General features: G+C 42.2%; 1 protein-coding gene across 2 annotated transcripts in view; it reads left to right on the top strand.

The window, feature by feature from the left end:
* The window catches only part of LOC106607228 (E3 ubiquitin-protein ligase NEURL1), an 87,236-nt gene that overhangs the window by 2,311 nt on the left and 59,020 nt on the right, over positions 1 to 25,905 (top strand). Inside the window, exons 2-3 of one of the 2 annotated variants that reach the window (XM_014203982.2) lie at positions 6,884 to 7,131; positions 7,632 to 7,953. In XM_014203982.2, the coding sequence (XP_014059457.1) occupies positions 6,884 to 7,131; positions 7,632 to 7,953 (570 nt within the window). Of the gene's footprint in view, positions 1 to 6,883; positions 7,132 to 7,290; positions 7,414 to 7,631; positions 7,954 to 25,905 lie in introns of those variants that run through there. The other variant, XM_014204016.2, reaches the window with a different exon arrangement.

Here is a 25,905-nt window from a genome sequence, read left to right as displayed (position 1 = left end):
TGCTTTCCAAAGTCAAACCAATTTTGCCATGGTTGCACACCAGCTGTCTGAAGCTAATTGGTGAAATAATTTGGCTAACTCTTCCCACCTGCGAATACAGACACCCACATCAAACCACCCCCCACAACCAACTCAAGATTGAATTCAGTCAGTTCTTGATGGAGCAAATCTAACCCCTTTATTCAGGCTACTTTTGGCTAATGTCCAGGATAAAAATATGCACTTATGTGATGCTGCAAAACCAGTCTTCATTAAGGGGAGGCTATGCTTGTTTTTTTTAATTAGGTGAAATGGGGTAGATGCCAATTGTTTGTTTTTATGTTTCTAAATACGAGGTTCATCGGCAAAAAAGGCACATCTCTTCTTCCATGGGGATTGGGTGCGGCACTTCCGCTCTCAAAATCCATGCTATTATCAACTGCGTTATCATTATCAGCTGCATTACCATTAAGACCTACTTTTTGTGGGTCTTAAATCCGCTTGCACTTGTTTTTAAGGACACACCTCAGATATTGCTACCCTTCCCACCTCAGCACAAGCGAGCTGATGATAGACAGGTAAATTGCCGAACCTGGCATTAGGGCTGGGAAATGCCAGTGCGCCAGTTTTTACATTGATACTTGCGCCACCTTAGCACCAGCTCAATGTAAAGCCCTTAATTTGACATTGAATACAATATGGTTAATTGATTTGTTCTGACTTAATTTAAGACCATTGTTGTATATAGAGAACCATTCAACATTAAGTAGCCCAGGGATAGACATTTGAATTAGGCTTGGGTGGTATACTGTATACCGGGGTACGTGGAAAAAGCCACGGAATGGTTTTTCAATGCCATCAATACCGTTAACTATTTCTTTGAATTTATTTTTATACATTTGAATATTTGTCACTACTGTAAGTAAATTCCTGCATTCAATTTGTACAATACGTTCACATTATTATGAAGCGTATGGTAGTTTGTTTACAAGCACACAACGAGAGCCGCTCACTGTTGTGCAGCATGCGCCAGGGTGATCTAATTACAGTATGTAATTCACAACTAGATAACTGTCTAAAATGCTCTGCAGTTCTGCATTTGGTTTGCTAATTTAGTAGCTAGTTAGCTATCGATCTGGTTAGCTTCTTCCAAAATCAAGCATTCGCTTGGTAACAGCAGAGAATCCCCTTCTGGATCAAGAGCCTTGCTGGCTAATATTTGTTTTGTGTGTGCAGCAAACTGTGAGTAGAATTTGAGTTATTTGTATAGTTTAGGTCAGAAACTGTACAAAATGTTTGCAATGTGCTCGTTAGCATTCTCTATGGGATTTTACATGTACTTGTTAGCATTGCTAACCTTCGGATTACAGAGTTTGAAACCGGCACCCCCTTTGTTCAGTGCAAATATTACTGAAATATCCTGGTATGGCACAAGTTTGGTTTGAAGGTATGCCAAGCTGCATACCGCCCAAGCCTAATTTGAATACCTCAAGGCACTAGTGTATACTTTAACATATAAGCATCCTATGACAGTTCAGCCCAAACAATTCATTGGAGTTCTATTGGCAGCCACAACCACAAATAACCAAACTCTGTAAATGCACATTTGGTTAATTTCCTGATAAGATGTCCTCTTTAAATTATGCTATATTTACATTCATGGATCTGGATACGGGAGTGTTTACCCACCGCACAATATTTCTGCCTAAGCGGCTGCAAATAGCCTATGGTGTTAAATGCCTCATGATGCTCTGTTGCCAATATTAACACAGGAGTCTGCTGAGGGAAGGAAGGCTCATAATACCATTTCAAATGATGTGAATGGAAACCATGTTTGATGTGTAAGATACCATTCAATTTATTCCATTCCAGCCATTACTTTGAGCCCGTCCTCCCCAATTTAATGTGCCACCGGCTGCCTGTGCTGCCTAATTGATTTGTTTCCTGGGTAGTCTGAAAAGCTCTTGACCCCTAGAAGTTATGAGCTGATGAGCAAAAATAACTTTCTGTTCCTAAGGGCATGTGTCTAGATTAGGCTATGGACACACACACACACACACATGTGCACAGACACACACTCACATGTTCACACACACACACGTATCTTTTATTAGGCATGCAGACATTCTCTATTTGTTGATCGTTAGACATTTTGCTTTTCAGGTTAGTGTTGACCTGCTCCCTCACAATTACTAGTTAATACTGTCTGGGTTGGTAAAGGACTGCTATTTGTGACTGATATGTTAATTTGACAATCAGCTAAATGAAACTCAAAAAAGAACATGAGGTACATATGCCTCATTCCCACAAATTTGTCTGAAAAATGCATTATTTGGGATGATCTCACCAGAAATATCTCCATGATAACTCCGTGTCCTTGGCATTGTTGTAATCATTTGATGAGAGATGATTGGGGGGGGATTTGGTTAACCAAGGGGAGTAGCCTAACTGTTGATTTAGCGCTTAGTGTTTAACAAAATGTCAGATGTGAGAAGTAGATTTGGAGTCAATTACAGCGGCACTGAAGGATGTATGTGTGTATTACCCATGATGCATTCTTTAATTTACTACAAGTCAGATACGCCCCACAGTAGCTTTGTAGTAGTTTTTCATTCCCTGTTATACACATTCGTGTTTCTGCTTGTTCAGGGAAATGTATACAATATGTTTTGGGGATTTCTATTTGCTGCTTCCTCTAACATGCCCAAAGCTTTGAATAGCACATTGAATGGCAATCCTATTTTCTTGCTCTTAGTCATTGACTTTGTTTTTCCTGATGACTGCCTATAACATGTTCATAAAGACAGTCATTCATGCAGCCTTCATGCAATCAATTAAACATTAGGCACATCCAGAGATGTAGGGTTACACAAAGTTAACTGCTAGTCATCCTCATCATCACTACTGTGTCGCTTTCACCATCTCTCTGACGAGTATTTTAGCAGTCTTACGGTTCATCACCAAAGTTAATATCCTGGCTACCTATTCTTGTTAACTACCTTCTCAAGGGCCTTTGGAATCATGCATTTCGCATTCATTAATGACTCATTAATTTTCTCCCACTTGCAACTATTGTATGATGAAAATGTAACGGCATGACTATAACTTACTGTTCACTGAAAGAGGGAAACGAGGTGCAACATACTTGGTTTAAGGATCTACAATCACGCCTTACAAGGCCAATTAAATTTGCGTCTTGCTGGAAGCCCCACCATCCGCAGGTGATAAGCATGAGGCTCGGATTAATTCCTTCAATTTAATACCGCTCTTCACCGGTCACAGGAACGGGCAGGGGCCAAACAGGTGTTGTACCTCGTTTCCCTCTTTCAGGGAACAGTAGTTATAGTCGTAACGTTACCTTCCAGTCAGTCAACTTTGGTACAACATACCATGGGGAAGTAGTATCACGTCCTAAGCCATCCCCCAACGAATACTAAATGAAATGGCCCATGGCAGACCACCCAGACCTGACCCTGCAAGATTGTGGCGGTCTGGGTATTACACACAAGGTGCGCTGCCTAGTGAATTCCTCCTGTTCCAGCTGGAGTTACACTGCTAAGAGAGTGCCTGCCACGAGCTGGATTAGCTGGGGGATGCATCTTTCATGATCATCCTGCGGTGTACAGCTGACACCATGGGAGCCTCCTGACAATAATAGGGGGTCCCACCCCTTGGCCAGGGTCTGTAGGCTCGATGGGGACACCCGACATGACCGATTAGGCTGTGAGATGCTTGGCAGTTGAGCGACTAGCACTCAGTGCTGGAAAGGCCGCAACAACAATAGCCCCAGGGGAACGTTTTCTATCACAGAAGTCATCATCCCCTGTAGGTGTAGGCACTGGTGAAAACACACTGCATGACACAGATGAAATTGGGTTAATCAGAGGCAGAACCTGGACACCCCCTATGGGGATAGTGAATTGCGCTTTTCTAACTCGAGACCCAGAAACGGAATGTTCTGAGATGGAGTCAGATTTTTTTTCCCTTCAGTTTCCTATGAATCCTTGAGACTGAGTATGGGACACCAGCATGTATGTGTGTAACACTGCTTGCCCCCAGCCTGTTGACTGTAATAGCCGGTAGCTCGTGAGCATTCTGAATTCATAGACTGAGATGCTTACTAGGGGACACAAGTCTTGAGCGGGGCGTAAATTTACCGATCCAGGAAATACCAGCTGTACCAGCCGTCCTGTATCTGACATAGAAACCACTCGGATTGCCCGCGTCTGGAGACTGGAGGATATTCCCCCTCTCAAAATGGGCACTGAGGCCTTGAACAGTCGGTGTGGTGATGCCGCAGAAGCATGGGGGACGAGCAACAAATTTCAGACGGTACCCCGTCATCACTGTTCGCATGATCCAGAGCAACACTGTGCATGTGTGCCATTTGGTTAGAGCAGTCAAGTGCCATCTGAAGGGGTGCCACATTGTGGACTGGGAGAGATTTGGTTATTTTTCCCTTTACATCACTCTCTAGCACCATGTGTCTGAATGTGGAGAAGGGACACTTCATTGATCCCACATGTGGAAGACACAACACTTCTGACACCCATAAACAATGTTGAACTTTGGGTTGACACAACTGTGTTTATGCACCAAGGTTTTCCTGAAGCCTGGTCTAATCTGGGTTCGGGGGCTCTAGCAATCAATGATGAACTCTGATTGGCAGTGCCTCTTGGGGGTTCTTCTGTCACAACGAGCCTCACCCGGATTAGGCAGTAAAAATGCGTCCCAATAACCAGCTGCCACCCAGCGCATTAAAAATGGACCCAGTGGAAAACCTTAATTATAGCGGTTTTCATACCCATCAGTCATGGGTACCAGTGCCACAGCACCTTTTAACCCAGCTGGAAAAGGGATGGACAGCTCTGAAAAACTGACCCCTTCTGTGGTAACAGATGGGTGAATCGCAATTTAATCTTATTCCTAGGAATGAAACCAATCGCCTATAGAAACCCATAACCTGTATCACTAAGCACCTCATAGGGACTAGTGAGTTACAGGCAGGAATCAGTAATGAATGCCAGTGATGACCCACCTATGGGAAGGAGTGCCCCCTTGGGGACGGAGAGCGAATCGCCCAACTTATTACTCTCATCATGGGGAGATTGATATACCCGTTGAGCCCTGTGAACACAATGGAATGTGGGGTAACAGAGGCATTAAACATGGACAAGCTTCCAAACTAGGTTGTGCTTCTGTGATACTGTCAAGTCTGGATGAAGCCCAAACCCTTATTTTTTAAATTGATTTAACAAGGCAAGTCGGTTACAAACAATTTTCTTATTTACATGACTGCCAAACCCAGACAATGCTGGGCCAATTGTGCACCACCCTATGGGACTCCCAATCACGGCCGGGTGGGATTCAGCCTGCATTTGAACCAGGGACTGTAGTGACACCTCTTGCACTGAGATGCAGTGCCTTAGACTGCTGCGCTGCTCTGGAGCCAATGGACACAGGTGACTCTGGCAATGGCTGACGTAGCACCCGTTTGGCCGTAAACAAATGTGGGGGCACTGGCGTCACAAATGTTTTTGTGAAGGGTTGCACCGGTCACTCAGACCCGTGCTGAGGCCCCTCGTTCCTGGGGTTACCCAATCCAAGTGCTCGGAGACTGCTTCCTCATCGGAGGTTTCCTGCAAGCCCCACATTCCTCCAACTCCAGGAATTTGTAATCGGAATGGGATTGCCATAACGCTGGAGGGGAGATATTGAGCTTCATTAGCCGGACGTTATGCATGATGAGGCTTCTAATCTAAGCTAGGCTAGCTAGCCTCTTTGACCGCAGCACGGTCTGTTTTAGAATAACCAAGTGACTTAACACTAGATACGTATACTAAACAAAATAACTACCCTTCTGAGAAGACGCAAGCGGTGCTTAACCAAGGCAGACACAGGCGGCGGGAAGATGCCCACAGAACCTTGTCACCCTCTCTCCTTTGAGTAGCCTCCCATAACCGGCAACTGAGCGCACAGGAGCCTGGAGACATAAGACCCGACCAAAGACCCAATCCATCTCCGCGTGTTGCAACTCAGACTCCGCTGAGGTACAGGCACCCGGGAGAGGAAGTCGCTATCGGAAACACCAAGCTCACTAAAGAATGCTACACGATTGTCAAGAGAACCTGTGCCGAGGACTAGTAGGAGAACAGTGCCTCACACTTATCACCTGTGGAAGGCGGGGCTCCAGCGTTGCGTGGATTTCATTGGCCTTGTCAGGCGTGATTGTAGATCCTTAAACCGAAGTCGGGAGAGTGCTACTCCCCATAGTGTGTTGTACCGAAGTTGACTGACTGAAAGGGAACATCTGCCTGTTTTCCAAATGTTGACTGTTCTTGCGAGAGTATTATCATCAGCGCTAACTGCTGCTCTCAAAATCTGTTATTTTCTCATGTAGATATATTCAAGACTCATGACCAAACCAGTGCCAAATTGGCAAGATGTGGAATAGCAAGAAATATAGGCATTACAGGAGATTACCTATTATAGAAATGACCTCATTTTGTATGAGTTTCTCGCAGCTGCACAATTCTCTCTGCTTACCAAGCAGCTCTTATCCAAATTTTCTTTATCTAATGAGAAAATTGAGATGACTAACATCACTATATTTCATTTTGTTTGCACTCCTTGATAGGATTTCTGAAAATGGAGCTTGAGTTAAATGCTTTCTAAAGGAACATACACCCAGTCATCATCACAACACTGAAGAAATAAAGTTTTGATTGTGTGTGTACTGCTGATGCATTGCTATATTGACGTTGTGCATATTTATACAGTGGATGCCATAGACAACAGCTGGAAATATTTAGGTTCCTATATTTAGTTCAGTAATACTTTTCTGATCTCTTAAGTAATGTTTTTGTAGATATAACTAACTCCCCCTATGCTTCCTGCTTTTCAGATTCTCTGGGTGGCCCCTTCCCCACCACTTCTCACCGCTGCCACCATAAGCCCACCAAGAGATGTCTGCCTGTCCAGCAGTGTGGGGGCAGCAGGTCCTCCTTTCCCCTGCTCTTCCACCCTAGTGCCAAGGGCTCCCAGATCGTCATGGACATGGCCCAGAGGACTGTCAAGAGACAGGCCAGCTTCTGCAACGCCATCACCTTCAGCAACCGGCCCATTGCCCTGTTCGAGCAGGTCCGCATCAAGGTATGGACAGACTGGGAGGTGGACCATGTTTATCAGCAGAAACTCTTTCATCTCTTTCTTTTAGTCTTAACTGTTTTCCATAAATGTTTTTGTTTGTCTCTCTCACTATGTATTTCGCCTTCATTATTCCCCTGATTCTGTGTGGGCCAAAGCAGCATAGAAAACGTTTCCACTTCATCTATCGGTCCATCTATGTCTCGAAAGAGCATGGGAAGCATTGCCATGTGAGCCGTACTGTTATCTTGCACAGTGAAAGCAGTGTAAATGGAGGGTTTAAATGAGGTGAGACAAGAATAGCAAGTCAGCAAATGATAAACAGACATGTCTATTTTTGTTGTTGTTTACCATTTTGTTAATCAAAGTTTTAACATATGGCCAACCAGAATGCGGAGTGAAATCTTAGACAAACACGACTAATGGAATGGTCTTTAGGTTATTCACCAGCTTAACTCCCTTTTATCATGCTTTAAATGGTACAAACCCCTTTACCTGTTCTCCAGATCACTAAGAAGCAGTGCTGCTGGAGCGGAGCCCTGCGTCTGGGCTTCACCTCCAAGGACCCATCCCGCATCAACCCAGACAACCTGCCTAAGTACGCCTGCCCAGACCTTGTCTCACAGAACGGATTCTGGGCCAAGGCCCTGCCCGAGGAGCTGTCCAACGAGGGCAACATCATCTCCTTCTGGGTGGACAAGAAGGGCCGGGTCTTCTACCGTATCATTGACTCTAGCCCCATACTGTTCTTCTGCGGGGTCCATGCCTCAGAGCCACTCTGGGCTCTCATAGACGTCTACGGCCTGACACGAGGGGTCCAGCTACTGGGTGAGTTTCACAAGGAGAAAGGACAGTGTAATGGCGGCTTATAATGCTTCTGTTCATACATTGTTCTGTCTGATTTGAGATTAGTTTACAATTCAAATTCATTTTGATGAATTTCCCAGATTGACTAGTGATGGCAAGTGGTGGTTGAATGTTTAAAATGCTATGTGCCTGGTCTAAGTGCGGTTGGTTGTTTGGTGATGTCACTTTTTGTAATATTGCTCTACTTTTCCCACACACAATCATATCAAAATAGTCCATTGGAAAAAAGATGGGTTGCACAGTTGTTAGCATATAATAAATGCCACTATAGTGGAATTTGAGAACCCCCTGGGAATCGGGTTGCACCTTTTGGGGAATATTCAGAGGTGGAAACCTTCTGTGGGAATTAATGGAAATGTATGCAAATTAATATAGCATTTAAATGACGATGTTTTTTGCATTGGATATATTTACCATATCATATGGAGATGGAAACATACACCTTTTACCTTAACATAAGTAAACATAATTGCAAATGATTAAATCCTTCCAATAGAAATAAAAACAACTATTTAGTAACGAGTTGAACTTTAATTAAATGAGTTGACTCTTCACATGGGATGATTTCACTGAACAACAAAAGAAAGGGAATATTGAATGATCCCCAATGATCCATCGCATTCCCAAAAATGTTTTCAACATACATCTGTAAAATGATAACCAAAGCTTTAGTTTCTAGACTGTCTTCCTCTCAGGCTTCCATGTCTTCCCCCTGGACCTCCTCAATGTCCACTTCTAAGGCCTCATCTTGTTGTGACTGTAAGGCCTCATCTTCACTGTCCAACCTTATTGAGGATGGCTCGTTGTCAGGCTCAAAATGCCTCACGTTTTTCAACCCTTGTATCGGTCAGCCTGTTGCGTGCTTTGGTTTGTGTGTTTTCCCAAACAAGGACCAGTTGCTCTCTGAGGCAGCTGATGTTGGTGGGATTTGGAGGAAGATGGAGGCAACAGCGGAACGAGCCTCAGATTCACAAAGTCCCTTCCACCAGGTGGCTGATAACTTATGTTGGCAAGACTGCCATATTGCATCTCCATCCCAACTTGGAACCTTGCCCTCATCCAGGCCAAGATGGCGAGGCACGGTAGTAATGACACCATAGGCCTTGTTGATCTCTGCACCAGAAAGAATGCTCTTACCAGCATACTTGGGGTCCAACATGTATAGTGAGGGGGGAAAAGTATTTGATCCCCTGCTGATTTTGTACGTTTGCCCACTGACAAAGAAATGATCAGTCTATGATTTTAATGGTAGGTTTATTTGAACAGTGAGAGACATAACAAAAAAAAGAAAAACGCATGTCAAAAATGCTATAAATTGATTTGCATATTAATGAGGGAAATAAGTATTTGACCCCCTCTCAATCAGAAAGATTTCTGGCTCCCATGTGTCTTTTATACAGGTAACTAGCTGAGATTAGGAGCACACTCTTAAAGGGAGTGCTCCTAATCTCAGTTTGTTACCTGTATAAATGACACCTGTCCACAGAAGCAATCAATCAATCAGATTCCAAACTCTCCTCCATGGCCAAGACCAAAGAGCTCTCCAAGGATGTCAGGGACAAGATTGTAGACCTACACAAGGCTGGAATGGGCTACAAGACCATCGCCAAGCAGCTTGGTGAGAAGGTGACAACAGTTGGCGCGATGATTCGCAAATGGAAGAAACACAAAAGCACTGTCAATCTCCCTCGGCCTGGGGCTCCATGCAAGATCTCACCTCGTGGAGTTGCAATGATCATGAGAACGGTGAGGAATCAGCCCAGAACTACACGGGAGGATATTGTCAATGATCTCAAGGCAGCTGGGACCATAGTCACCAAGAATACAATTGGTAACACACTACGCCGTGAAGGACTGAAATCCTGCAGCGCCCGCACGGTCCCCCTGCTCAAGAAAGCACATATACAGTCGTATGAAAAAGTTTGGGCACCCCTGACAATTTCCATGATTTCCATTTATAAATAATAGGGTGTTTGGATCAGCAATTTTAATTTTGATCTATCAAATAACTGATGGACACAGTAATATTTCAGTAGTGAAATTAGGTTTATTGGATTAACAGAAAATGTGCAATATGCATCAAAACAAAATTAGACAGGTGCATAAATTTGGGCACCCCAATAGAAAAATCACATCAATATTTAGTAGAGCCTCCTTTTGCTAAAATAACAGCCTCTAGATGCTTCCTATAGCCTCTAATGAGTGTCTGGATTCTGGATGAAGGTATTTTGGACCATTCCTCCTTACAAAACATCTCCAGTTCAGTTAGGTTTGATGGTTGCCGAGCATGGACAGCCCGCTTCAAATCATCCCACAGATTCTCAATGATATTCAGGTCTGGGGACTGAGATGGCCATTCCAGGACATTGTACTTGTTCCTCTGCATAAATGCCCGGGTAGATTTTGAGCAGTGTTTTGGGTCGTTGTCTTGTTGAAATATCCAGCCCCGGCGTAACTTTGACTGATTCTTCAACATTATTCCCAAGAATCTGCTGATATTGAGTGGAATCCATGCAACCCTCAACTTTAACAAAATTCCCAGTACCGGCACTGGCCACACAGCCCCACAGCATGATGGAACCCCCACCAAATTTTACTGTGGGTAGCAAGTGTTTTTCTTGGAACGCTGTGTTCTTTTGCAGCCATGCATAACGTCCCTTGTTATGACCAAATAACTCAATCTTTGTTTCATCAGTCCACAGCACCTTATTCCAAAATGAAGCTGGCTTGTCCAAATGTGCGTTTGCATACCTCAAGCGACTCTGTTTATGGCGTGTGTGCAGAAAAGACTTCTTCCGCATCACTCTCCCATACAGCTTCTCCTTGTGCAAAGTGCGCTGAATTGTTGAACGATGCACAGTGACACCATCTGCAGCAAGATGAGGTTGTAGGTCTTTGGAGGTGGTCTGTGGGCTGTTTTTGACCGTTCTCACCATCCTTCGCCTTTGCCTCTCCAATATTTTACTTGGCCTGCCACTTCTGGCCTTAACAAGAAGTGTGCCTGTGTTCCTCACAGTGGACACTGACAGCTTACATCTCTGCGATAGCTTTTTGTAGCCTTCCTCTAAACCATAATGTTGAACAATCTTTGTTTTCAGGTCATTTGAGAGTTGTTTTGACGCCCCCATGTTGCCACTCTTCAGAGGAGAGTCAAAGAGAACAACAACTTGCAATTGGCCACCTTAAATACCTTTTCTCATGATTGGATGCACTTGTCTATGAAGTTCAAGGCTTAATGAGCTCACCAAACCAATTGTGTGTTCCAATTAATCAGTGCTAAGTAGTTACAGGTATTCAAATCAACAGAATGACAAGGGTGCCCAAATTTTTGCATAGCCTATTTTTCACATCTGATTTAATTTCATACAACTTAATATTGCTACACTAAAAATCTTTGTCTGGACAATACCCCAGAACTCCGCTTTTATTAGAAAATGAGTGGCATGCCACTGTGATCATTTTCTGTGACGACAGAGTAAATTATTATGCAGCCTCAGAGGGGTGCCCAAACTTTTTCATACGACTGTACATGCCCGTCTGAAGTTTGCCAATGAACATCTGAATGATTCAGAGGACAACTGGGTGGAAGTGTTGTGGTCAGATGAGACCAAAATGGAGCTCTTTGGCATCAACTCAATGTGTTTGGAGGAGGAGGAATGCTGCCTATGACCCCAAGAATACCATCCCCACCGTCAAACATGGAGGTGGAAACATTATGCTTCACCACATCAAAGGGACGATGGACGGGGCCATGTACCGTCAAATCTTGGGTGAGAACCTCCTTCCCTCAGCCAGGGCATTGAAAATGGGTCGTGGATGGGTATTCCAGCATGACAATGACCCAAAACACACGGCAAAGGCAACAAAGGAGTGGCTCAAGAAGAAGCACATTAAGGTCCTGGAGTGGCCTAGCCAGTCTCCAGACCGTAATCCCATAGAAAATCTGTGGAGGGAGCTGAAGGTTCGCGTTGCCAAACGTCAGCCTCGAAACCTTAATGACTTGGAGAAGATCTGCAAAGAGGAGTGGGACAAAATTCCTCCTGAGATGTGTGCAAACCTGGTGGCCAACTACAAGAAACGTCTGCCCTCTGATTGCCAACAAGGGTTTTGCCACCAAATACTAAGTCATGTTTTGCAGAGGGGTCAAATAATTATTTCCCTCATTAAAATGCAAATCAATTTATAACATTTTTGAGATGTGTGTTTCTGGATTTTTTTGGTTGTTATTCTGTCTCACTGTTCAAATAAACCTACCATTAAAATTATAGACTGATAATTTTTTTGTCAGTGGGAAAACGTACAAAATCAGCAGGAGATGAAATACTTTTTTCCCCTCACTGTACGCTGCGGCGTGTATGGGCTTCAGGCAGAAGTTTTCACATTTTTTTATGTATTTCGGAACTGCAGTTTCCTCTGCTTGGAGCAACAGTGAAGTGGGCAGGGCACTATTAATTTCTTCTCTTACATCTGCAAGCAGAGTCTGAACATCAGACAGGATGTCATTGTCTCCCTCAATCTGTGCAATGGCTACTGCTATAGGTTTCAGGCTGCTTACCACTCTCCCAAAAGACATCCTCCAGGAGGATCCTCTTGATGGGGCTGTCCATATCGGCAGACTATGATATGGCAATTTATTGGAGAGACTCCTTCCCCCCAGGAGACTGTCAAACATGATGACACCAGCTTCAATGTGGTGCTCTTATTCTTCTCACTTTGCTTGGTGAGGTAGATTGCTGCAATAACCTGATGACCCTTCACATACCTAACCATTTCCTTGGCTCTCTTGTAGAGTGTTATCAGTGCCATGTTGTCCTTAAGGAGCAGATTCAATGCATGAGCAGCACAGCCAATGAGGTGATGTGAGGGTAGGACTCCTCCACTTTAGACCAAGCAGCCTTCATGTTCATAGCATTGTCTGTCACTAGTGCCATTACCTTCTGTGTTCCAAGGTCATTGATGACTGCCTTCAGCTCATCTGCAATGTAGAGACTGGTGTCTGTTGTCCCTTGTGTCTGTGCTCTTGTAGAATACTGGTTGAGGGGTGAAGATGATGTAGTTAGTTATTCCTTGCCCATGAACAATCGACCACCCATCAGAGATGATTGCAATACAGTCTGCTTTCTCTATGATTTGCTTGACCTTCACTTGAACTCCATGGGACTCTGTACCAGCAATTGAGTAGATAAAGCATGTCTGGTTGTAGGGGTGTATGCTGGGTGAAGAACATTCAGAAATCTCTTCCAATACACATTGCCTGTGAGCATCAGAGGTGAACCAGTTGCATACACAGCTCGTGCAAGACATTCATCAGCATTTCTCTGACTACGTTCCTCCATTGAGTCAAAAAAACTTCTGATTCCAGGAGAAACATGAGCTGTTGCTATCGATAAGGTGTCTGATTCATAATTTTCACCTTGAATAGAAGTAGGGGGACTTTTGTCAGAGATTGCTTGTTGTGAGCGCCGAGGGAACTTTATGCACTTGGCCAGATGATTCTGCATCTTTGTTGCATCTTCACATATGATTTGGCACAGTATTAGCAAATGTACACAGCTTTTCCTTCTACATTAGCTGCAGTGAAATGTCTCCAGACATTAGATGGTGCCTGTGGCATTTTCTTTTAAAGATGAGAAAAAAACAGCCAGTGTAATCCCGTGGCGCGATTTTCAAATACCTTAGAAATGCTATTACTTCAATTTCTCAAACATATGACTATTTTACTCCATTTTAAAGACAAGACTCTCGTTAATCTAACCACACTGTCCGATTTCAAAAAGGCTTTACAACGAAAGCAAAACATTAGATTATGTCAGCAGAGTACCCAGCCAGAAATAATCAGACACCCATTTTTCAAGCTAGCATATAATGTCACAAAAACCCAGAAGACAGCTAAATGCGGCACTAACCTTTTGATGATCTTCATCAGATGACAACCCTAGGACATTGTTATACAATACATGTATGTTTTGTTCAATCAAGTTCATATTTATATCAAAAAACAGCTTTTTACATTAGCATGTGACGTTCAGAACTAGCATACCCCCCGCAAACCTCCGGTGAATTTACTAAATTACTCACGATAAACGTTCACAAAAAACATAATTATTTTAAGAATTATAGATACAGAACTCCTTTGTGCAATCGAGGTGTCCGATTTTTAAAATAGCTTTTCGGTGAAAGCACAATTTGCTAGCTAAGTAAATGGCTCTGAGATGTGAATAATATGGTCATACATGTAATGTTAGCTCTAGGTGAACAATGAACCATAATCGCAACTCATGGCGTTACTACCCTGCATGAATCTGCAGGTAACTTAGCTAACCAACGAAGTTCAATGTTAGTCAGTTAACATTAGGCTATAGCTAGCCAATCAAATGGCTCTTTCTGTCAAAATTAGAAACATCTAATATCAGAAAATGTAGCTTGCTAGACTATCTTACCCGTATACATCATTCGTGGTTGGACGCATCGGATGCCATGGTTACCCTTAGTTTGACGGGTGTTTACTCCATCTCCTTAGCTATCATACGCAAAATTCAGTCCTCCACAAAGTGGAGAGAAACACTTATGCAGTTTTAATACACACAACAACAACAAGCCACGCTAAACAGGATTACCTACACATACTGACCTGCTCAAATGGACAGAAGTGTGCTATATGGCAGACCAATCCTCACTCATCTCTCGGCATGTCCAGCCCACTCATTATCTCAGCCAATCAGGGCTAACGGGAAGGTTGCTGTCTTTCTGTGGGCAAACCAACTAGGCTTGTAATTTCACAATTGTATTAGTATTTGCAAATGGCGTACAAGTTACTTATTAAGGCATGTGAAAGTTCATATGTTCCAGAAGGCATTTCTGCCCAAAAACGCATTTTGATTTTAAAAGAATTACGTTCAAACAGCTCTCCTGTGAAGTAGTGACCCAAGACATATGCCTAGTTTCCATAAAATCAACAGTGTAGTGTTTGGATTCAGTCTTGTGTCAGGTGAACTGTTGCGTCCTCACCTTTTGGTCTGATAATTTCATCTCCAAAGTGTGTTATTTATTTTTAAATTGCTAACATGGGCATGCATTTAGTTCTTCTGTTAGAAACATTTCACTTTGGCCCTATCCATATAGGTTAATTTCCATTAGTGTAAGGGGTTAACATTGATAGGAGTGCAGTCTGATATTTGGAACTGAAAATAGCCATAATACTGTCAAATAGTGCTAGTATTCCTTCCTAGATTTTGCTTAATTCTAAATTGCTCTTGTTAGAATACAATTCTGTCATTCACCCCTTGAGAAAATTCAAACAAAGTTAAGATGGAAAGAAAACAACTTTCAAATTCCCCAAAACTTTAATCAACATGGGGTCGTTTTCAAGAATCGTCTCCCTTAATAAAAATAAAAGAAGCTCCCATATAGTGTAGATTAGTACCATTTACCTAATTTCTAGTGGCATTAAGCTGACAAGAAGTGTGCTGTCTTTTTTGGGCTGTTTGGTATCCAGCGCTAGAGTGTGAATCTCTGGAGTTCAGTGGCCTTGCGGTGAGCTGTGATGACACATGGCACAAAGCTCTTGTTCCTCGACAGACGTTGAGTAGAGGTGCTGTCAGGAAAATGGTGTGACTGAAGCCATTTTCCCCGACGTGAAAACAAATGGAATGTTTTCACTAGGCTAAGGGAGAGTAGGTTGTGTTTGCATTGTGGAAATCACTGCATTGGAACATAATCATATGCAATCAGGATTCTTTACAGTAATCTACAAACATTCCATTTAAAAAAAAAATGTGTGTGTGTGTGTGTGTGTGTGTGTGTGTGTGTACACATGTCGAATGTAGATTCTGCCTACTGTAGGTTTCCAGAATAGCAGCTCTCTCTGGGTTATTTCTGACTTTCCCAGAGTCGGACAAACTCATGGATACCATTTGTATGTATCGACGTGCAGTTTGAAAGACGTTTAAGGAAGCATATCGTTAGCTTAGCACAATTTCTGAAAGTCTATGGGTATCTACTAGCCAGCTTATCTAAAAAGCAGGGAAATAGACCTAACTACTCCAAAGGTGGGTGGTTGGTCATTTATAGTCTTATAAAGCTATACATGGTAATCAATATTTTGTATAAACTCAGCAAAAAAAGAAAGGTCATCTCACTGTCAACTGCGTTTATTTTCAGCAAACTTAGTATGTGTAAATATTTGTATGAACATAACAAGATTCAACAACTGAGACACAAACTGAACAATTCCACAGATATGTGACTAACAGAAATTGAATAACGTGTCCCTGGACAAAGGGGGGGGGGGGTGTAAATCAAAAGTAACAGTCAGTATCTGGTGTGGCCACCAGCTGCATTAAGTACTGCAGTGCATCTCCTCCTCATGGACTGCACCAGATTTGCCAGTTCTTGCTGTGGGATGTTACCCCGCTCTTCCACCAAGGCACCTGCAAGTTCCCAGACATTTCTGGGGGGGAATGGCCCTAGCCTTCACCTGCCGATCCAACAGGTGCCAGACGTGCTCAATGGGATTGAGATCCGGGCCCTTTGCTGGCCATGGGCAGCTCTCGGGCAGCTCTCGGCTATGCTTCCCTTTTGTAGTCTGTAATAGTTTGCAAGCCCTGCTGCACCCGACGAGCGTCAGAGCCGGTGTAGTACAACTTTGCTTGGAATATGTTAACCTGTCTGGGCTAGGGGGCAGTATTTTCACGGCCGGATAAAAAACGTACCCGATTTAAACTGGTTACTACTCTTGCCCTGAAATGAGAATATGCATATTATTAGTAGATTTGGATAGCAAACACTCTGAAGTTTCTAAAACTGTTTCAATGGTGTCTGTGAGTATAACAGAACTCATATGGCATATGAGGTATGAATATATGGATATAAATATGAACTTTATCGAACAAAACATACATGTATGTGTAACATGAAGTCCTATGACTGCCATCTGATGAAGATCATCAAAGGTTAGTGATTCACTTTCTCTACTTCTGCTTTTTGTGACTCCTCTCTTTGGCTGGAAAATGGCTGTCTGTTTTTTTTGTGTTTAGGCACTGACCTAACATAATCACAAGGTATGCTTTCAACGTAAAGCCTTTTTGAAATCGGACAGTGTTGTTGGATTAACAAGAAATGTATCTTTAAAATGTTGTATAATACTTGTATGTTTGAGGAATTTTAATTATGAGATTTCTGTTTGAATTTGGCGCCCTGCAATTTCACTGGCTGTTGTCAAATTGATCCCGCTAAAGGGATTTGATCCGTAAGAAGTTTTAATTAAGCAGCACGTAGTCTCTTAAATATGGGTTGGCCATATCAAAGTCTGCCCCAGTGATCTGGCACATGTGCTCAGTTTCCTAACAGAGGGGACATTTTAATATTTAATGATTCCAAATTTCACCTATTGTGCGTCAAGCTATTATCATGCAATCTGTCAGGAGGTTGGTCCTGTAGGATAGGGGTGAGTTTAGTGAAAAAAAACTGTGCTTTGGAGTACGTGATTGAGAGATGACCTTTATTTGGTAAACGTGAAAGAAATGGAAAATTTGAGAAAACAATGGACCATTTTCACATTGATCTCAAGGTTTATAGTTTATGGTGACCGTAAGGAATCTAAATCAGGAAATGTAAAACTTTTGCATGACATGGCATGTAATTTGAACTAATGTGACCAGTTCAATCTCCTAAATCTTGTCCAGCTCCACCACTGAGGCTTAACTGTCTTCCATCTGCGTGACAATATCTTGTGACTAGTTTTCATCAGAGATGTGTGCAGTCTCAGTGCATACAGTTGAAGTTTACATACACTTAGGTTGGAGTCATTAAAACTCAACCACTCCACAGATTTCTTGTTTACAAACTATAGTTTTGGCAAGTCGGTTAGGACATCTACTTTGTGCATGACACAAGTCATTTTTTCAACAATTGTTTACAGACAGATTATTTCACTTAGAATTCATTGTATCACAATTCCAGTGGGTCAGAAGTTTACATGCACTACGTTGACTCTGCCTTTTAAACGGCTTGGAAAATTCCAGAAAATGATGTCATGGCTTTAGAAGTTTCTGATAGGCTAATTGATGTAATTTGAGTCAATTGGAGATGTACCTGTGGATGTATTTCAAGGCCTTCCTTCAAACTCAGTGCCTCTTTGCTTGACATCATGGGAAAATCAAAATAAATCAACCAAGACCTCAGAAACAAATTGTAGACCTCCACAAGTCTTGTTCATCCTTGGGAGCAATTTCCAAACGTCTTAAGGTACCATGTTCATCTGTACAAACAATAGTACGCAAGTATAAGCACCATGGGACCACGCAGCCATCATACCGCTCAGAAAGGAGACGCGTTCTGTCTCCTAGAGATGAACGTACATTGGTGCGAAAAGTGCAAATCAATCCCAGAACAACTGCAAAGGACCTTGTGAAGATGCTGGAGGAAACTGGTACAAAAGTATCTATATCCACTGTAACACGAGTCCTATATTGACATAACCTGAAAGGCCGCTCATCAAGGAAGAAGCCACTGCTCCAAAACTGCCATAAAATAGCTGTTTGCAACTTTTTATTTTTTACCTTTATTTAACTAGGCCAGTCAGTTAAGAACAAATTCTTATTTTCAATGACGGCCTAGGAACAGTGGGTTAACTGCCTTGTTCAGGGGCAGAACGACAGATTTGTACCTTGTCAGCTAGGGGATTCAAACTTGCAACCTTTCGGTTACTAGCCCAACGCTCTAACCACTAGGCTACCCTGCCACCCCATGGGGACAAAGATCATACTTTTTGGAGAAATGTCCTCTGGTCTGATGAAACAAAAATAGAACTGTTTGGCCATAATGACCCTCATTTATGTTTTGGAGGAAATAGGGGGAGGCTTGCAAGCCAAAGAACACCATCCCAACTGGGAAGCACGGGGGTGGCAGCATGTTGTGGGGGTGCTTTGCTGCAGGATGGACTGGTGCACTTCACAAAAGAGATGGCATCATGACGATGGAAAATTATGTGACTATATTGAAGCAACATCTCAATACATCAGTCAGGAAGTTAAAGCTTGGTCGCAAATGGGACTTCCAAATCGACAATGACCCCAAGCATACTTCCAAAGTTGTGGCAAAATGGCTTAAGGACAACAAAGTCAAGGTATTGGAGTGGCCATCAAAGCCCTGACCTCAATCCCATAGAAAATGTGTGGGCTGAACTGAAAAAGCGTGTGTGAGCAAGGAGACCTACAAACCTGACTCAGTTACACCAGCTCTGTCAGGAGGAATGGGCCAAAATTCACCCAACTTATTGCGGGAAGCTTGTGGAAGGCTACCGGAAACGTTTGACCCAAGTTAAACAATTTAAAGGCAATTCTACCAAATACTAATTGAGTGCATGTAAACTTCTGACCTACTGGTAATGTGATGAAAGAAATAAAAGCTGAAGTAAATCATTCTCTCTCCTATTATTCTGACATTTCACATTCTTAAAATAGTGGTGTTCCTAACTGACCTATGCCAGGGAATTGTTACTCTGATTTAAATGTCAGGAATTGTGAAACTGAGTTTGCATACACCTTAGCCAAATACATTCAGACTTCCAACTTCAACTGTAAATGTAGCTGCATGTGTCTTCTCTTTTGAATAATCTGGTGTCTACCCTTTCACGTTTGATGGATTGATTTTATCCTGTTAGGGCTAGGGGGCAGTATTGACACGGCTGGATAAAAAAACATACCCGATTTAATCTGGTTACCACTCCTACCCAGTAACTAGAATATGCATATACGTATTACATATGGATAGAAAACACCCTAAATTTTCTAAAACTGTTTGAATGGTGTCTGTGAGTATAACAGAACTCATTTGGCAGGCAAAACCCTGAGACATTTTCTGACAGGAAGTGGATACCTGATGTGTTGTATTGCCTTTAAACCTATCCCATTGAAAAACACAGGGGCTGAGGAATATTTTGGCACTTCCTATTGCTTCCACTAGATGTCACCAGCCTTTACAAAGTGTTTTGAGTCTTCTGGAGGGAGATCTGACCGAACAAGAGCCTTGGAACGATGATGTCCCATTAGACACCTGGCGCGCGAGTTCATGTTGGGTACCCTCGTTCCAATACGTTATAAAAGAGTATGCATTCGTCCACCTTGAATATTATTCATGTTCTGGTTAAAAAAGGCCCTAATGATTTATGCTATACAACGTTTGACATGTTTGAACGAACGTAAATATATTTTTTCCCCTCGTTCATGACGAGAAGTCCGGCTGGCTTAGATCATGTGCTAACGAGACGGAGATTTTTGGACATAAATGATGAGCTTTTTTGAACAAAACTACATTCGTTATGGACCTGTGATACCTGGAAGTGACATCTGATGAAGAGAATCAAAGGTAATGGATTATTTACATAGTATTTTCGATTTTAGATCTCCCCAACATGACGTCTAGTCTGTATCGCAACGCGTATTTTTCTGGGCGCAGTGCTCAGATTATTGCAAAGTGTGATTTCCCAGTAAGGTTATTTTGAAATCTGGCAAGTTGATTGCGTTCAAGAGATGTAAATCTATAATTCTTTAAATGACAATATAATATTTTACCAATGTTTTCTAATTTTAATTATTTAATTTGTGACGCTGACTTGACTGCCGGTTATTGGAGGGAAACGATTTCCTCAACATCAATGCCATAGTAAAACGCTGTTTTTGGATATAAATATGAACTTGATAGAACTAAAAATGCATGCATTGTCTAACATAATGTCCTAGGAGTGTCATCTGATGGAGATTGTAAAAGGTTAGTGCATCATTTTAGCTGGTTTTATGGTTTTGGAGACCCTGTCTTTGAATTGACAAAACATTACACACAACTCTTGTAAATGTACTGTCCTAACATACTCTAAATTTATGCTTTCGCCGTAAAACCTTTTTGAAATCGTAAAACGTGGTTAGATTAAGGAGATGTTTATCTTTCAAAGGGTGTAAAATAGTTGTATGTTTGAAAAATTTGAATTTTGACATTTATTTGGATTCAAATTTGCCGCTCTTGAAATGCACCTGCTGTTGATGGAGTGCACCACGGGTGGCACGCTAGCGTCCCACCTAGCCCATAGAGGTTATATCAGTTACATTAGTGTAACTGAAGCAGTTCCTCAGTACCAGCCCTAAGGAGACTGCTCTGTGCTATACATTCATTTCCCCTCATATTTGTTGTGAGGCAAGACTTGGGTGATGTGGATAATAAATAGTGGGTAGTGGCACAATGCTATATATTCTATTAAGATGGTATGTGTAAATAAATGCAGTAGAGAAGGGGTGGAATGTAGAGTTTAAATCACTGCCTGTTCAATTCAGTTTAATTCCACATATTCAGTCACCATTTCCTCTAGGGACTTGCTTTAACATGTCACATAGAGAAAACCATTTCTGGTCAGATATACAGCACAGTAGTGATATAAAATATCCTGAGAATACATGCATGTTGAATTAACCAATGATTTCAGACTTTTCATAACCAAGATCTGTTATCTTGTTTTTATGACCAATGGTGGTGTTCATGTTGTCTGCATTCCTGGGGTGTTATTCCTCAGATCTCTGAGGATCTCTTGCTCTGTTTCATCTCAGGCTGATACAGTATCAGGGGAGTGTAGCTCAGTAGCTATAGCCACCCATGTGAGGAGTCAAAGGTGATCCAGAGGCTGGTGCGACTGCTTGAAAGCCGAGATGGTGTTGCATAACCAAGGAAGCTAAATTCATCTGCCGGAATCAAACTGAGCCTCGGGGGTCTTCTAGACCAACAATGCTGCCCCTGCAATTTAAGTAAGATCTGTTACATCACTAGGCTGTCTTCCTACTCACAAATATCAATACAGAAAGGCTTGGTTATTATATTGTTATAAGCCAGTGATGGTAAGGATACACTTAGCTAAGGCTAATCCAAAGCCCTATAGAAAGATTAAGAAAAGGTTTTCTCTAGTACAGTACATTATCGAACTGGTGGTTTGGCGCCAGGATGCTGCTTGGACGAGCAGTGTTCCAAGCAGTGCTGTATTGTCCGTCACAGACACACCGATGGCTGCTAACAGTTCCATCTGAAAATTATCACTGCACTTCCATAAGACTATCATGTTCATGTTGTTGAATCATCTCTTGTATTTATCTCAAGTCGCACATTATTTCCTTTTGCCTGGCATTTTGTTTGGTACAGCCTGTCTGACCTCGGAAACAATGTTGTACCATATAAATGGTGCCCAGACAACTTTTTCTGAGCCAGTCGAAATCACCCATCAATATCATTATCATGACATATCCCAGTAGAAAAAAAGCTCTAACGAAAATGCTGCAGGTTCAATGTTTGACGTGACTGAGTTTGCTGAAGTTGGCTAGCTAGCAAATGAGAAGAATGTTATTCAGCCTGCATAACAGATATTTTGTTTTAGAACAGAAGACCTGGCCTTTTGCTTAGCAACTATGCTGAAATAATTTACGCCTAGGTCGTGTCTGTGGCAGCATGACTAAAAGCACTAACAACCCGAATTTTTTTTTTATTATTTTTTTTTTAAACTTTGCTATTGCCTTTGGAGGTTGTTGTTGTTGGGGTGTGACAACATGAAGAAGACAGCGGTGTGGATGCAAATGAAGCTGGCTGTCATAAGGCTCAGAAATGAAAATCAATCAGGAACGTTGCAAAAACCCGGGCATGCCAAGTCAACAGTTTGGTTCATCATTAACAAGAAAAAAGCAACCGGTGAACTCAATTATGTCAAAAGACCTGGTAGACTGAGGAAGACCACTGTAGTGGATGACCGGAGAATACTCTCTATGGTGAAGTAAAACCCCCCTGACAACAGCCCAACAGATCAAAAGCACTCCCCTGGGTGTAGATGTGTCAGTCTACCATACGTAGAAGACTGCACCAGCAGGACTATAAGAGGGTACACTACAAGATGCAAACCACTGATAAGCCTGAAGAACAGAAAGGCGAGATTACAGTTTGCTAAAAAGCACCTAAAAGAGCCCCAAGAGTTCTGGAAAAAAGTATTGTGGACAGATGAGACAAAGAATAACATGTACCAGAGTGATGGAAAGAGGAAAGTGTGGAGAGAGAGAAAAAGACATGCCCATGATCCAAAGCATACCACCTCATCCATGAAACATGGTGGAGGGGGTGTTATGGCTTAGGCCTGTATGTCTGCCAGTGGAACAGGCTCACTTGTCTTCATCGATGATGTGACTACAGACAGAAGTAGAACAATGAATTCTGAAGTCTACAGAAATATTTTATCTGCTCAGATAAAACCAAATGCCTCAACTTATTGGATGGAACTTCATCATGCAACAAGACAATGACCTTAAACATACTGCTAGAGCAACGAAGGGGTTTTTGTTGGCCAAAAAGTGACACAGCCAGTCAAGGATTTTCCAATCACCGGATCTGAATCCAATTGAACATGCATTTTACATGCTGAAGAGGAGACTGAATGCAATAAGTCCCCGATACAAGCAGGAACTGAAGATGGCTGCAGTACAGGCCTGGCAGATCATGTCGATGCATCGCAAACTTCAAGCAGTCATTACATGCAAAGGTTATGCGACCAAATATTAACAATGATTACTTTATTCTACATTGTTAAACTGTCCAATGTTTTTTGATGCCCGAAAATGGGGATGGACTATGTACAAAAGCTTCTATAATTTCTAAACGGTTCATCCGATATGTATGAAATTCCCTCAAATTAAATCTGACAGTCTGCACTTCACCCTCATTGTCATTGTATCCTTTCAAACTCAGTGGTAGAGTACAGAAACAAAATGGTCACTGTCCAATGAATTATGGTGCTCTCTCTCTCTGTGTGTGTGTGTGTGTGTGTGTGTGTGTGTGTGTGTGTGTGTGTGTGTGTGTGTGTGTGTGTGAGAGAGATAGTATACAAATGTAATCAAGGTTTGAAATTATGTTTTAGACAAATATACAGTTGAAGTCAGAAATGTACATTTAGGTTGGAGTCATTAAATCTTGTTTTTCAACCACTGCAATAATTTCTTGTTAACAAACTATAGTTTTGGCAAGTCGGTTAGGAAATGTACTTTGTGCATGGAAGGAGAAATTTGTCCAACAATTGTTTAGACAGATTATTTCACTTATAATTCACTGTATCACAATTCCAGTGGGTCAGAATACACTATGTTGGCTGTGCCTTTAAACAGCTTGGAAAATACCTGAAAATTATGTCATGGCTTTAGAAGCTTCTGATAGGCTGTTCAAACAATAGTACGCAAGTATAAACACCATGGGACCACGCAGCCGTCATAACGCTCAGGAAGGAGATGCGTTCTGTCTCCTAGAGATGAACGTACTTTGGTGGAAAAAGTGCAAATCAATCCCAGAACAACAGCAAAGGACCTTGTGACGATGCTTGAGGAAACGGATACAAAAGTATCTATATCCACAGTAAAACGAGTACTATATCGACATAACCTGAAAGGCTGCTCAGCAAGGAAGAAGCCACTGCTCCAAAACTGCCATTAAAAAAAGCCAGACTACGGTTTGCAACTGCACATGGGGACAAAGAATGTACTTTTTGGAGAACTGTCCTCTGGTCTGATGAAACAAAATAGAACTGTTTGGCCATAATGACCATTATGTTTGGAGAAAAAAAGGTGGAGGCTTGCAAGCTGACGAACAACATCCCATCCGTGAAGCTCGGGGGTGGCAGCATCATGTTGTGGGGGTGCTTTGCTGCAGGAGGGACTGGTGTACTTCACAAAATAGATGGCATCATGAGGGCGGAAAATTATGTGGATATATTGAAGCAACATCTCAGTACATCAGTCAGGAAGTTAAAGCTTGGTCACAAATGGGTCTTCCAAATGGACAATGACCCCAAGCATAGTTCCAAAGTAGTGGCAAAATGGCTTAAGGACAACAAAGTCAAGGTATTGGAGTGGCCATCACAAAGCCCTGACCTCAATCCTATAGAGAATTTGTGGGCAGAACTGAAAAAGCTTGTGCGAGCAAGGAGGCCTACAAACCTGACTCAGTTACACCAGTTCTGTCAGGAGGAATAGGCCAAACTTCACCCAACTTATTGTGGGAACCTTGTGGAAGGCTACACTAAAAGTTTGACCCAAGTTAAACAATTTTAAAGGCAATGCTACCAAATACTAATTGAGTGTATGTAAACTTCTTCTGACCCACTTGGAATGTGAGTAAATAAATAAAAGCTTAAGTAAATCATTCTCTCTACTATTATTCTGACATTTCACATTCTTAAAATAAAGTGGTGATCCTAACTGACCTAAGACAGGGAATGTTTACTAGGGTTAAATGTCAGGAATTGAGAAAAACTGAGTTTAAATGTATTTGGCTAAGGTGTATGTAAACGTCCGACTTCAACTGTAGAGGCCCGACGAAGAAACCTTGAATCGTTAACTGCAAGCTGTACATTTTATTTATTTTTGTAATTTTTTTTCTTCCCGACATTCTGTATCTTAAAGGATTAAATCTGCAGTTTACAAGGAAGAGGGAAACAGTCGTAGACATGGTGAAGAAATTTGAGGCCTTTACTAGGAAGCATGAGCTGTTCGATTTGGACTTGTCATCTGAAAGGCGCCCGCAAGGTCCCCCTGCTCAAGAAAGCACATATACATGCCCATCTGAAGTTTGCCAATGAACATCTGAATTATTCAGAGGACAACTGGGTGAAAATGTTGTGGTCAGATGAGACCAAAATGGAGCTCTTTGGCATCAACTCACCGTGTTTGGAGGAGGAGGAATGCTGCCTATGACCACAAGAACACCATCTCCACCGTCAAACATGGAGGTGGAAACATTATGCTTTGGGGGTGTTTTTCTGCTAAGGGGACAGGACAACTTCACCACATCAAAGGGACGATGGACGGGGCCATGTACCGTCAAATCTTGGGTGAGAACCTCCTTCCCTCA

This window comes from Salmo salar, chromosome ssa01 (genome assembly GCF_905237065.1).
Source record: "Salmo salar chromosome ssa01, Ssal_v3.1, whole genome shotgun sequence".
NCBI classification, from domain to species: domain Eukaryota; kingdom Metazoa; phylum Chordata; class Actinopteri; order Salmoniformes; family Salmonidae; genus Salmo; species Salmo salar.
This window is presented reverse-complemented; position numbering and strand designations above follow the sequence as displayed.